The 11,752-nt window shown below is 36.9% G+C and overlaps 1 protein-coding gene across 3 annotated transcripts in view; it reads left to right on the top strand.

Moving 5' to 3' along the window:
- Positions 1-4,485: 4,485 nt before the first annotated feature.
- The window catches only part of LOC131882963 (actin maturation protease-like), a 9,656-nt gene continuing 2,389 nt past the window's right edge, over positions 4,486-11,752 (top strand). The window contains exons 1-2 of one of the 3 annotated variants that reach the window (XM_059230256.1): positions 4,486-4,818; positions 7,527-7,833. In XM_059230256.1, coding sequence (XP_059086239.1) covers positions 7,529-7,833 — 305 coding nt within the window. In that variant the 5' untranslated portion in view covers positions 4,486-4,818; positions 7,527-7,528. Of the gene's footprint in view, positions 4,819-4,959; positions 6,144-7,526; positions 7,834-11,752 lie in introns of those variants that run through there. The other 2 variants (XM_059230259.1, XM_059230258.1) reach the window with 2 other exon arrangements.

Consider the following 11,752-nt stretch of genomic DNA (forward strand, 5'->3'; position numbering starts at 1 on the left):
GGTTTGAGCGTTTTTGAGATCAAACAGCAGAGAGAAACATGTCTACGTACTTTTTTTCGAGTTTGAAAACCGATATCGTGTCTTTGCAGTGTCAATAATTTCTGATCAAAACATTGAAATTGTGCTCAAATGCCAAGACTTATAGTTGCTGTTTTCTTCATAAAAAAATATTTTTGTCCAATAACTAGTTTTGAAAGTAGCTCATATAAGTAAATTAAATCACTTAAAACACATTAAAAAGTATCGCTCTCCGAAACCTAGTCAAACATTATTTATCATCAATACTCTTTTTATGCACTGACGTAAAGTTGCATCAATATCTGTTAAGAAGATACTTGGTTATTACTTATTACACATTGAAAGTTATATGTTGCAATTAAAATAAATCGAATAAAGACCTAGCTATAGTTCAAATAATTGCCGAGACAAATTAAGCACTGCTTTGATGGCATGAAACTAAACGATGTTCTTCAATTTTCGTATATGTTTCTTTAAAACCTAAGAATAGTAAATGCTGGCTGGCACTGTAGGCTTATTCAAGATGCAAAATTGTCGATAAGTTTTTCTAAAACATGAAAAGCTACACTAGCCAGTCATGTCGTTGAGCTACTTTAACGATACATCTGACAGTTTAGTTTTTGAATTGTCGCTTTTTGCCGTGACTATTTTTTACATACCTAAGACTTTTTTATCACGCGTTCACAAAAAGTGCGTCAAACTTCAAGACCAAAATATGTTGAAAACGTGGTTATCAATTATGTCATCATAGATGTGAAATGTTAATTGTAGGGACATTTTAAGTGATAGTACAGGCTATTTTAAACTCTTTTTGTATGATTCAGAAAATCAAAACCTTTTCATTTATTTTTGGGAGATTGAAAGAGTAGTATTTATGTCATTCCAATAGTCCTTTTCATTGAGGGAGACAGCGTCCTCTGCTTAGTCTAGGTGCGGACAACCAAACGTATAAAGGAGAGAACACGCTTTAAGATGTCAAATTTTATCAAGGGATTATTTAATGAACCAGTGATTGCTGAAGCATTGTGATACAATGAATTACCCAACAAGTCTTCTAGCAGACTTTTCAAATCCTCTATGGATAAAATAATGACAGGAAAATAAGAACTAAAAGGGGAGGCTGCATACTGAACTTTTGGTGACACAAAAGACTTCTGCAATCATCATTTTTTAACAAAAATGTAATAGAAGAAAGACAGTGCCACAAGTTGTTGATGGCTAACGTTAAAAACATCACTTTCTCTAGACTTATATTTAGTTTTTTAGAAATTTTCAATGGAAGAAGATGACTTCAAATAGTTGTTGGTATGCAGAACATTTTGTGGTCAAATGTGATGCAAAATACAACATTTGGGGGGTAATGTTGTGGGTACCACAATGCTGGAGCAATTTTGGACTAAAACGAATGAAAACATGCCGATTAAATCGCGCTAACTCAGTCAGGGATATTTTCAGAAGATATCTCGATAAATCCTTGACTCAGCAGCGGTTGAATAAATGATATCCAAGTTTACATTCAACACCTAACCAAATAAGTTGATATTGCAAACTAGAAACATGCCACGATATGTTAAGTTATTGGAAACTTTTTCCAATTTTTTTGAGGTTCTCGTTGGTTGAAACCTTTTTTTTATGGAAAGATTCCAATTTGAAGAGACATAGTCTCCGAAAACCTTCCCCAGGGTGGTAATAACATAATTTGGCATCCAGATTTCTGAAATATTTGGCAATGCTGAACACTGTTTCTTCTTCTTATTCTACAACATTGAAACAGCCGTTTATAGAGAAAACCTCGAATACCAAGTGACCAAATCAGAAAAAAACTAGAACATAATTATGTTGACAAAATCCAAAGATAACCCTTAAACTTTCTTTAGGTCAAATCGTGTTAGGACTTGCACTTTTTTAACAAGCGGTATCGTACAGGTACGCACGTGTAGACAAAGTTATTGTTATGGCGCAAGAGCACGTCACAAATCATGTACAGTTCAATAAATATAACACAAGAGCCAAACACATCTTCGCCCCAAAATTATTGAAAATGAGAAAGGCGCATGAAATGGAAAGTGAACTCAAACATATTATGAAATTGAAATTGTAAGTGGAAACAGGATCTTTATTAATGTTCTATATTTGGGCTGACTAGTGTTTCATCAATGCCTTATGGTATTGGTCCTCAGCTTTTTGACTATATTTACGGTGCCAAGTTTAAAAATTACAATTGTCATTCATATGATCAATCCATAAGATAACTATATCTTGTACATAGACAAAAACATCCAGTATATGAGTATTAAAAAAGTGATGGAATAGGAAGGAACACTTTCACAAACAGTTTTTACTTCCTATGATGGTCTGTGAAATAATAAGAGTAACTCAGCAGAACCCTTATTTCAACTGGCCAAGGGGATGGTAGGAATTAGAAGGTACAGATTAAGATCAATGCGAATTTTATGGGGATGGTTTGGTACTCTTATTGTTCATTTTACTGGGCACCACGCAGCCGCTGTGCCTAAATTCTATTGTTGACAGGTAAAGTCATGAGTACCTTTCTTTCACCTCGGAAAACTTTAGATATTTTCAAAAGTTTCCTAGGTTTTGTCTAACTTGCGCGTGAAGTCCTCGACAATGGATTTTTGCCCTAAAATCTGTCTTTATTTTCACAAAACCTTAAGAACAACAATGTCATGGTTTTTTTTCAAAAATTTGTTAAATGTAGTAAAATTTTGCAAATTTTGTCTTCATTTTAAATTGATGCACGAGATGTTTAAATGCATCAAAAAGTTAGCGTTTTTTATAGAAAACATTTTTTTAAAAGAAATTTTGAGCGATTATTTGGCCCTCTACAGTAAAACATATTTTCTGAGTCCTGTTGACCACGCTTCTGTCAATGACATATGTATACTATTAATATAATATAAGCTACTTTCTTTGCTACGATTCCACTCCAAACCCGATGAAAACTGATCATCATAGCAAGGAAAAGAGAGGTTGAGTGGGAATACAAGAAAATGAACCTTACACACAGATCCGTGTATACTATCAATAGAGATCTAACCTTTCATCAATGATCTGCTGGGGGTGTTTTGTTGGATAACGCAGGTTCCCCACTTCTCTTGTTCATCGATAACTTGGTTTTTATTGCCGGCTCGGCCGGATAATCCTTCTTAATACTGTCGAGCCTAAATCATTCTCGATCAAAAGCCTTGTTGTTTCATAAGGGTGAAATACATTTTAAGGCTCGCAAGCCCTTTTGCACACGTGACTTCTCTGAACAAAGCATTTAAACGCCTTTCATCTCAATTGGTATTCGCGTTGCATTTTCGAAATCGCAACCTCAAATCTTGCGTTAAATCGGATTTCTCCTCATCTACATTCTCTTGACTTTTTGATATGCCCTACCTGTGGATTAGTGGTACCCTTACAATTGATACCCCAACAAAATTTCTTAAAAGCCACCTTGGGATTCCAAACGCTTTGAACAATGCTGGTATTTTCCATCTTACAACTAGCAAAACTCTCGAAAAGTTTGTTGTGGAATTATATATTTTCATTTTTTTTTTAGACGTCTTGCTACTAACCTACAAAATTGTCATAAACACTTGACAAGACAACACCAAACGACAAGGATGTTCACTGTTGCACACTGATGTAGCTCTGATGGTCTTCCACCATTTCATTTTGCATGAGCCCACGCAAATGACACTTTTGTTTCTCCTTTTAACATTGGAGACATTTCAGCGAGTGCTAGCAATGAAATGGATTTTTTTTACCAACTTGGATAATTGAATGACTCCAAAAGTCCATCAGATAGTCGCTAGGCATCATATGGATGGAAATCAAATAATAAAAAAGGGTCCGAGGTAACATTTTAGAAGAAAAATCGAAATCACATTTGCTCTAATTTAGCAATTGTTTTACCTTTCATCTATTGGTGAAATTTTGAGGATATGATTTTCAAGCACCATTCTAAGAAAATTAAAACTAGTCTTGTTTCATTCGTGTTACAAAAACTATCTTTAAAAGAACTTTTCCCTCACAATTACACTATTATTTTGCTCATGTCATTGATGCATGTTCAAATTGCCTTTTCGTTGTGAAATTACTCACTCGTTAGACTTCGCCATTCACACGGTATTTGCCATAATATGCAAATGAACCTTTCCAGCCCCCTTCAAATCTATATTTTTGGCGCACTTATTTGCTAAGTTTTGGTCAAATTCGGTTGATGTCTTGTCTGATGCTACTGTCAATGAAGATTTGAAGATTACCCTTTTCTGCAAATTTGAACCGGTCCCAGTTTACTCAGTCAGGGGAAAAGCAATATTTAGGTTGCGTGAATTTGATTTACCATTCCGTTATTTTTGTTCCATCACAACACAGGCTATCGAAAAAATAGAGCTCAACTAAGCCATACCACTTTTCTCTGACCCCATTTATTTAGAACACTATTATTTATCGAAAGAAGCTGTATATACAGCCCACTATTTCCACCGTGATCATGCGTTCAGGGATATATAAGGCACTGACAAAATATTGAGTGACACTTATGATCCTTCTGTGTAGAGAAATATGTACCATCCCCTTTACTCTACTCTAAATCAGCAACACTATTGCAGTCCTTGATCTACTTCTCGTTCCAAGCAACTGCTTGACTTTCGACGTCGATTGCCAAGATTCATGCATGAAATTCGAGGCCGACTCTTCTAAAAGGGAAAGGATTTCCACTCAAGTGTGAACGTCTCGGCAATTGGAGCTAATTGAGATTGAAGGACGTCCCCATTGCTGTTCTTCTCTCAGGTAAATTAACCAGCTCTTTGTTACCCTGTTGGTTTCCATTTCCGATTGCTGTGATTCAGTTTCACTAGTTTTCTCGCACCTAAAAGCGCAAGGCTCTCAAAACTCGTCAAAATGGTCAATGTGTTTTTGACCTGATTTCAGCTCTTTTGAGTGATGACAACGTGCATCTATTTCAGTTGTCATCGAAGTGCAGTTGACACCTGGCCAACAAAGGGAGGATCATCATATCCCTAGGCCAAGGGACAGTTTCGGAGGCGTTGTAAGACAATTCACAAAAAAATGACACGGCGAGAAGGACCTGAGACTCCTCGAACGCGCCATTGGGAATCCCAGGATTTCACTGTCAGTAAGGTAGTGCTCCAGGAAGGAAATCTACACCAAGATCTTCCCCGATTTGGTGCCAACTTGGAAGTGAAGTTGGCAGATATCTCTGTCAGTGGGATCACTTTGAGTGAACTCACTCACGACTTCTTCTTCTCTAAGTTCTTCAATACCAATCACTCCGGACAAATCTTGTTGGGTGATTCGGATAGTGAGATTGATCGTTGTCTTGAGAAGTGTTTGTCCTCCATGTATCCGGGTGAACGGTGTCAAGCCGCTATGCGGATTCACTTTGATATTCAGAAGAACAAACGTGAACCCGTGGAATTAAAGGAAGTTTGGGTGGACATTGAGTGTCAGGTGCATTTGGAGTCGGTTCTCAATGCTCAGCCTTTGGATAAATGGCATGCAGAGACCAAGCTAGAGAAGGCCAAGGAGATCAATGAGGCTGCGGTGCGACTATTTAAGACTCAAAGATACCTGGATGCATTCTATCAGTTTCGATCAGCCATGCGGTTAGTGGTCTTTGTCCTCGAGGACAAACCCGAGGTGGCAGAGTCTCTACGAAAAGAGGCCATGGATATGAAGCTTTCATGTTATTCAAATATCGCTGCGTGCCAATTTCAATGGAAAAATTTCGGTTATGTGATTCAAATTGGAGGAAAAGTCCTGGAACATCAGCCCCAGAACGTGAAGATGTTGTATCGTCGGGGGGTGTCGTACTTGGAACGGAAAGAGTTTCCGGAAGCCAAATCTGATCTGAGTGAGGCCCACAAGCTAGATCCATCCAACAAGGCCATTAATGATAAGCTGGGCCAATTAAGAATCCTTGAGAAGAAACACACCCAACACTTGGCCAACAACATGAAGAAAATGTTTGGCTAATGACATTTACTCCTGATATCATTGTACTCAAACAGTATTGATGGATTCCGTTCGATCAAGTTGGTGTAGTTTGTCAAATAATTGCCAACAAATAATCGAATTATAAGGTTTTATTCATTCTTCCTGCTCTTTATTTATTATTCGTCGATTTTCGAAAACGATCTCCTCATTGAATGACGTTTCGAAAAGAAAAGAGGTTATATTCAATTGGAGGTTAAGAGAACCTTTGATGTATTTTTAAAATGGCTTGCCTAGGGGATTGAGTTCCTTCACAAGAATAGAACCAACAAGTACAAGTGAAAATGAGTCGCTCAAAATGTGGAGATTAGAGAACCATCGCACTTGCCTAAACACGCTGCTTGGATCAAAACAAAGAGATGTGCAGAAATATCGTCATTCGTCTTTGAAGCTCACAATTTTATGACTTAATGTTGTGGGAATTTTGTTGCCTGAAAACTTGAATTACTTTTGAAGGAAAATATCCATTGATTTAAACAATGAATTGATCACCAATGCTAGATTGTTGTTGGGAATACCGTCTTTTTTTTTAAGCTTTTCCCCATTTACAAGGGGTTTGGTGTTGAATTTGCCCTCCAATTCGCTACCGACCAAAAATTCTAGTGGCTTAGGGTCTGGTCTCCAAATTTGCCAAAGGATGTATTTTTGGTCAAGATTCTACAATCATTATGGACAAACAAAATTGCGGACAAGACCGTCATCAACCATCGTGTTTTAATACATAGCCCACCAAAGTTAACTTATTGACCTTCATCCATGTCTAAAAAAATATTGCAGTACATGTTGGTAGATTTCTACTCCAACTTTAGCAATGCGGGAAACAACTTTCGACCCTTCCTCTGGTCCACGACACCAAAGTGTTTAGGCTGGATGTCCTACTCGAGAATCTCTTGAACTTGAACGGGTCGCTCTTTAGGAAGTGGAAGACTTTCAAGGACTCTCTAACTTTCTTTCGTTCGAAATTGACGTGAAATTGTGGCTTGCGGTTCTGGTTCACCTTTGGAACCCAAGTTCTTCTTTCCAGAGTTAAAAAGGATTGATTTCTTGACCTTCATATTGCTGTTAACTGGTTTCGTTTACGATCATTACTTACATCGAGAGCAGAAGCCCTCATCCCCCTTCAGATGTGGCCCGCCTCTGCCTTGTCCTCGATCGACGCCTTTTCCCGTGGTCATTGCCTTCTCCATGCTGCAAACGGTGAATACGGACTCGCCAACAGTACTCGTAATCAACTATTTTTCCAACTAAATTGACGATGCATTGTTTTTTGTTATTGCTTGAATCTAGATTTCATTTGATGGAAAATGGTTGACTTTAGTCTTTCCAATTATAACTTCACTTTTCTTGTACAATATCAACTATCTCTGCCCATTGGAGTGAAGGTAGATCATTCGGCTGAAGTCCCAAGGGAACAACTCTCTGACAAACGTATTGCGCAACACTATTGGCTCTAGAGCTATTCTACTCTTTTCCTTATTTTTCAGACATGATTCAACCAGCGCAAGCACCACCACCTCCTCCTCCTCCGACACCACCACCACCCATTTTTGCTTCGCTTCCTAGTCAAGTTTCAAAATTTAGTTCCACCACAAGAGCTAAAAAACTTTCCCCGTACGAACTGCAACAATCTGCCTCCAAGAATGCCAAATCATTTGACGAACAGGTCGCCGAAGCTTGCCAAATGCTCAAACCAGTGTTGGAATTGGATGGGAATTTACTACAACCCAGGACACATCATTATGTCTATTGTAGTTCCAGACACGCACATGGTCTGCTACAAGATGGACCTCAGTAAGTCAAAATTGCCGTACAGGGTGTTCCGAAACTACGGCATCGTTCAACATATCGAAACAATATACATATTCCATTGGTTTCAAACAAAGAAAAATTAGCCACCGGCGACAGAAAATGGCTCGAGTGTTTGGATTGTTTGACGCACAAGTAAGCAAGAAGAGTTGGTTGTTGGAATGAACTGACCTCCCCTGACCCTACTCCCAGAATTTCAATAGAGACAGAGAGTCTTATAAATCTCGCCTTTTATTGAAATAATGACCCTATCAAGGCCTTCATCGCAAAGATATCCGAGGGTAACCATGAGAGGATTTAATTCCGAATATCGGCTCATTCATGTCCCAAATTAAGATTTTTATTTGTACTATGGGTGGTCATTTCTTTGTAGGTGGTGTACTTGGTTCGTCTATAGATGCTCCAGGCACTAGGTCCGACCAAAAAGGCTAGCACCATATCGCCGAATTTTCTCATAAATATTGTCCTAATCAGTATCAAACAGGTTTCCTGTCCAGGTGAAGTTAGCGTCTAAAACTCTTATCCAAGGACTTTGTTCTCTGTACGAACTGGGCCGGCCACATTATAACGTTTCCTTCGTGGAGTGATTTAGCAATGAACTTTTTTAAACTCTACCAGTTTTGTTGAAGTGGTTTGTTTTGCAGTATTTGCCCTTACAAAACACAGCACTCGCATAAGGAAAGACTGGAAAGGCTGGAGTATACATAATACAGAGAAGTTTCGGAATGTTTGAGGGTCAAATGCAGTGACCGTAGAGGCTTAACGGTCGATTTTAAAGCACGTGAAAGCCCTCGAGAATGCAGGTTGGTGCAAACAAAAAGTTATCCTTTCTTCTTTCTCGGGTTCCTTCTTTGTATAAAATCGTCAGATGAATATCCTCTTAAGTTTGTAGAACGTTGGGAATGTGTAAGCAAGGAATGATTTGTTGGCAACTCTTGACTTATTGATGCATTACATATTTCACCAAAACTTCCGACAAACCCAAAAACAGTTCTAGCCAGTTCCGACAACTTTAATTCTTTGGGATCAGATGTTAAACTGTGAAGATGAAGTTTTAAATATACTTGAAAAATTAAGTCTTGAAGAGCAATGTTGATAACATTTCCACATTTTGATCATTCAGTACCAGACCAACTAGAAATGAAACGGAGTAAAAACAGAAAGAAATGGAAATTGCAAACGATTTAAGTTGGACATAAATATTCGCACGGTTTACGATGATAAAAGAGGCCCAAAGCTTTTTGGACTTTTGACTTTAAAAAGCAAGCTGACTTCATTAATATGTTAATTAGGTGCGTTATGCAAAAACAATTTCTGTGCATTTTTCCGGGAAAAACTTTGCTTCTCATTATTCCACTTTATGGTGATTCATGAAATGAGTTTCATACGTAAAGCTGCTTGCTGCTTCTGACAAGTCTGATCTAAAAGTCTGATGTTTTCTTGACATGAATGAAATAAGTTCGTGATTCTAATTGGTAGCAAGTTCCGAGTATGAAATTGTAATTACAATTTGAGATAAATGTACCCATTTCGGTAATTACAGGGTGGGCATTTCATTTTTGTCCACTTTTGTCCACCCCTGTCCAAAAGTGTCCAAAAGTGTCCAAAAATAAGGGTGGACAAAAGTGGACAAAAGTGGACAAAAGTGTCCAAAAATACGAACCTTTAAAACTACAAATATAAAGGATATTCTGTATGAAACCTATCCTCTACTTTCAAAAATTGCTCATTGATGGTTCCAAGAGCAAGATAAGTCTTTAAAACCTTTGCCAATATACCTCTAACATACCCAAAAAAGGTATTTGAAAAGACAGGTTCTTAACTCTCTTTTTCTTACGTTAGATAAGAAAGCAGGCAGGGAACAAAGTCTCCCTCTAGTAGAATGCAGCTGTTGCAAAGGATTAAAAAACTGAAATAGCTAAACATTATATTCTGGTTATCTGGCTTCATTTATTCAACATTATTAACTTTTTGCAAAAAAATTTTACTTAAAATCATCAGTCATTTGGGATTTCTTCTTAAAAAGTACTAATATTAAAAATTGAATTTCTTACGAATTGCTAAAATCTAATAATGACATATTTTCCTTAACTTATGGTTTTTCTTCCATAAGAAAGTAAATTGAGACATTGTTAGGCATATTTTTAACTTTTAAAGTGCGCTTGATGTCAGGAAATGAGATTCCCAATGTTTCTTAAAGAAACCTATATCTTAGTTTTTAGATGTATTATAAAAGTGTAATTCATGCACTCCTTATAAAATATGTTATGTATATTACAAATATGAGAAGTATTATTGGATATTTGATATTCAGCTCCTAAGCTTTTTTAAAATTATTTTTTTTAATCTTTGTTAAAATTACCCAGCCACCAAATGCCCTGATTATAGTGTGGCTTTGACTTATTAACATTCAAAATATATTAAAGATATTTGTTTTGACTTTATAAAGCTGTATTGTATCAAGATAACGAATTTCGTTAAGTGTATATCTTGGAAATTAAAAACGTTAGTGAAAAGGCTAGTTGTTACTTCATATTTATGTGTTTGAAGAAAGCTTAGATTTTATTGATTACTGATTCTATTTGCTGGTTCACATCTAGATTTGGTAAAGAAATAACATGATTTAGGGTTTAAAAGTGTTTGCTTGTCAATCCCTTTTGCACAATTGTACTTAATTTTGGACACATACTGCCCACTTTTGTTCACTTTTTGTCCACTTTTGTCCACTTTTGTCCACTTTTGTCCACTTTTGTCCACTTTTGGACACTTTTGTCCACTTTTGGACACTTTTGGACACTTTGGACACTTTTGTCCACTTGGTGTCCAAAAGTCACGCTAATTCTCCAAAATTGCCCACCCTGGTAATTATGTACTGACCCCTCCAACGTTAAGGGTTTCAACTATTTTTGGACTCTGAAGAGGATATTGACCAACACGGTTTCCCATTTATCTTGCACCTATGCTTGAGGAATTTTCAGGTCATCTCGTTTCAAACTTATGACCTTCTCTTAGAGAATAGGCTCTGAAACATCCGTGGCAACCGTTTTCAGTATTACTTTCCTTTGAATACCCTCCTTTCATTTTCACACTACTGCAATGTACTCTACATGGCTTTAGGGGCTTGGCTATAAGGAAAGAGTACGTACGTCCACCTTAATCTGTGCTTGAATTATTAACTTGGGAAAGCGAGAATGAAATTGCCGAGAAAATGTGTCATATTTAAATCGAAAAAAATCGCGGGAGGTTTTATGGAGTTTATGATAGTCTTGAAACGCTATAATAGAAAGTATAAGTAAACCAGGATTAGGCTATTAAATAAGAATTATAAATACCTCTTCTTGAACTATCGGGTATTACATTTGCAATAATGATAATAAGTCTGTAAAATCATACAGAGCAGATAAAATGTTTTTTTTTTTGGACCATGAAAACATGACCATGCCTGAAGAAAATATGGAATCTAGTCCATTTGAGCGTATCAAAGAATCATTTCAGTCGCCTATTTGTATAATACCTTGCCCAAGAATTGAATTGTTAAATCAATAGTTATCATTTACAGAAAAGGGTACAATAAGTGTTCCAAAAAGTTGTGCAATATCCTACAAGAGAAAAAAGAACATTTATTTAAAACGACAAACAAAAAAACGTATCAAGAGGAAGAAGCTTGTTACTTACTGCTGAGCTAAGTTGTTACAAAGGATGACTCCTAATGATATTAGACTCACCACTGTCTTGGCGTGCTTCAAGATGACTTGTAAGAGCTACAATCATCTTTTCTCATTTATGGTTAATTTTCTTGCTTTTTATTATCGAATTCAACTCTGCACAAGTTGAAGTTTTTCTTGAAGGATTTAGGAAGTTTTGTCATTTTTTGACATTACGTGGGAATGATTTTCCTTTTCCC

Source organism: Tigriopus californicus, chromosome 7 (genome assembly GCF_007210705.1).
Source record: "Tigriopus californicus strain San Diego chromosome 7, Tcal_SD_v2.1, whole genome shotgun sequence".
Lineage (NCBI taxonomy): Eukaryota > Metazoa > Arthropoda > Copepoda > Harpacticoida > Harpacticidae > Tigriopus > Tigriopus californicus.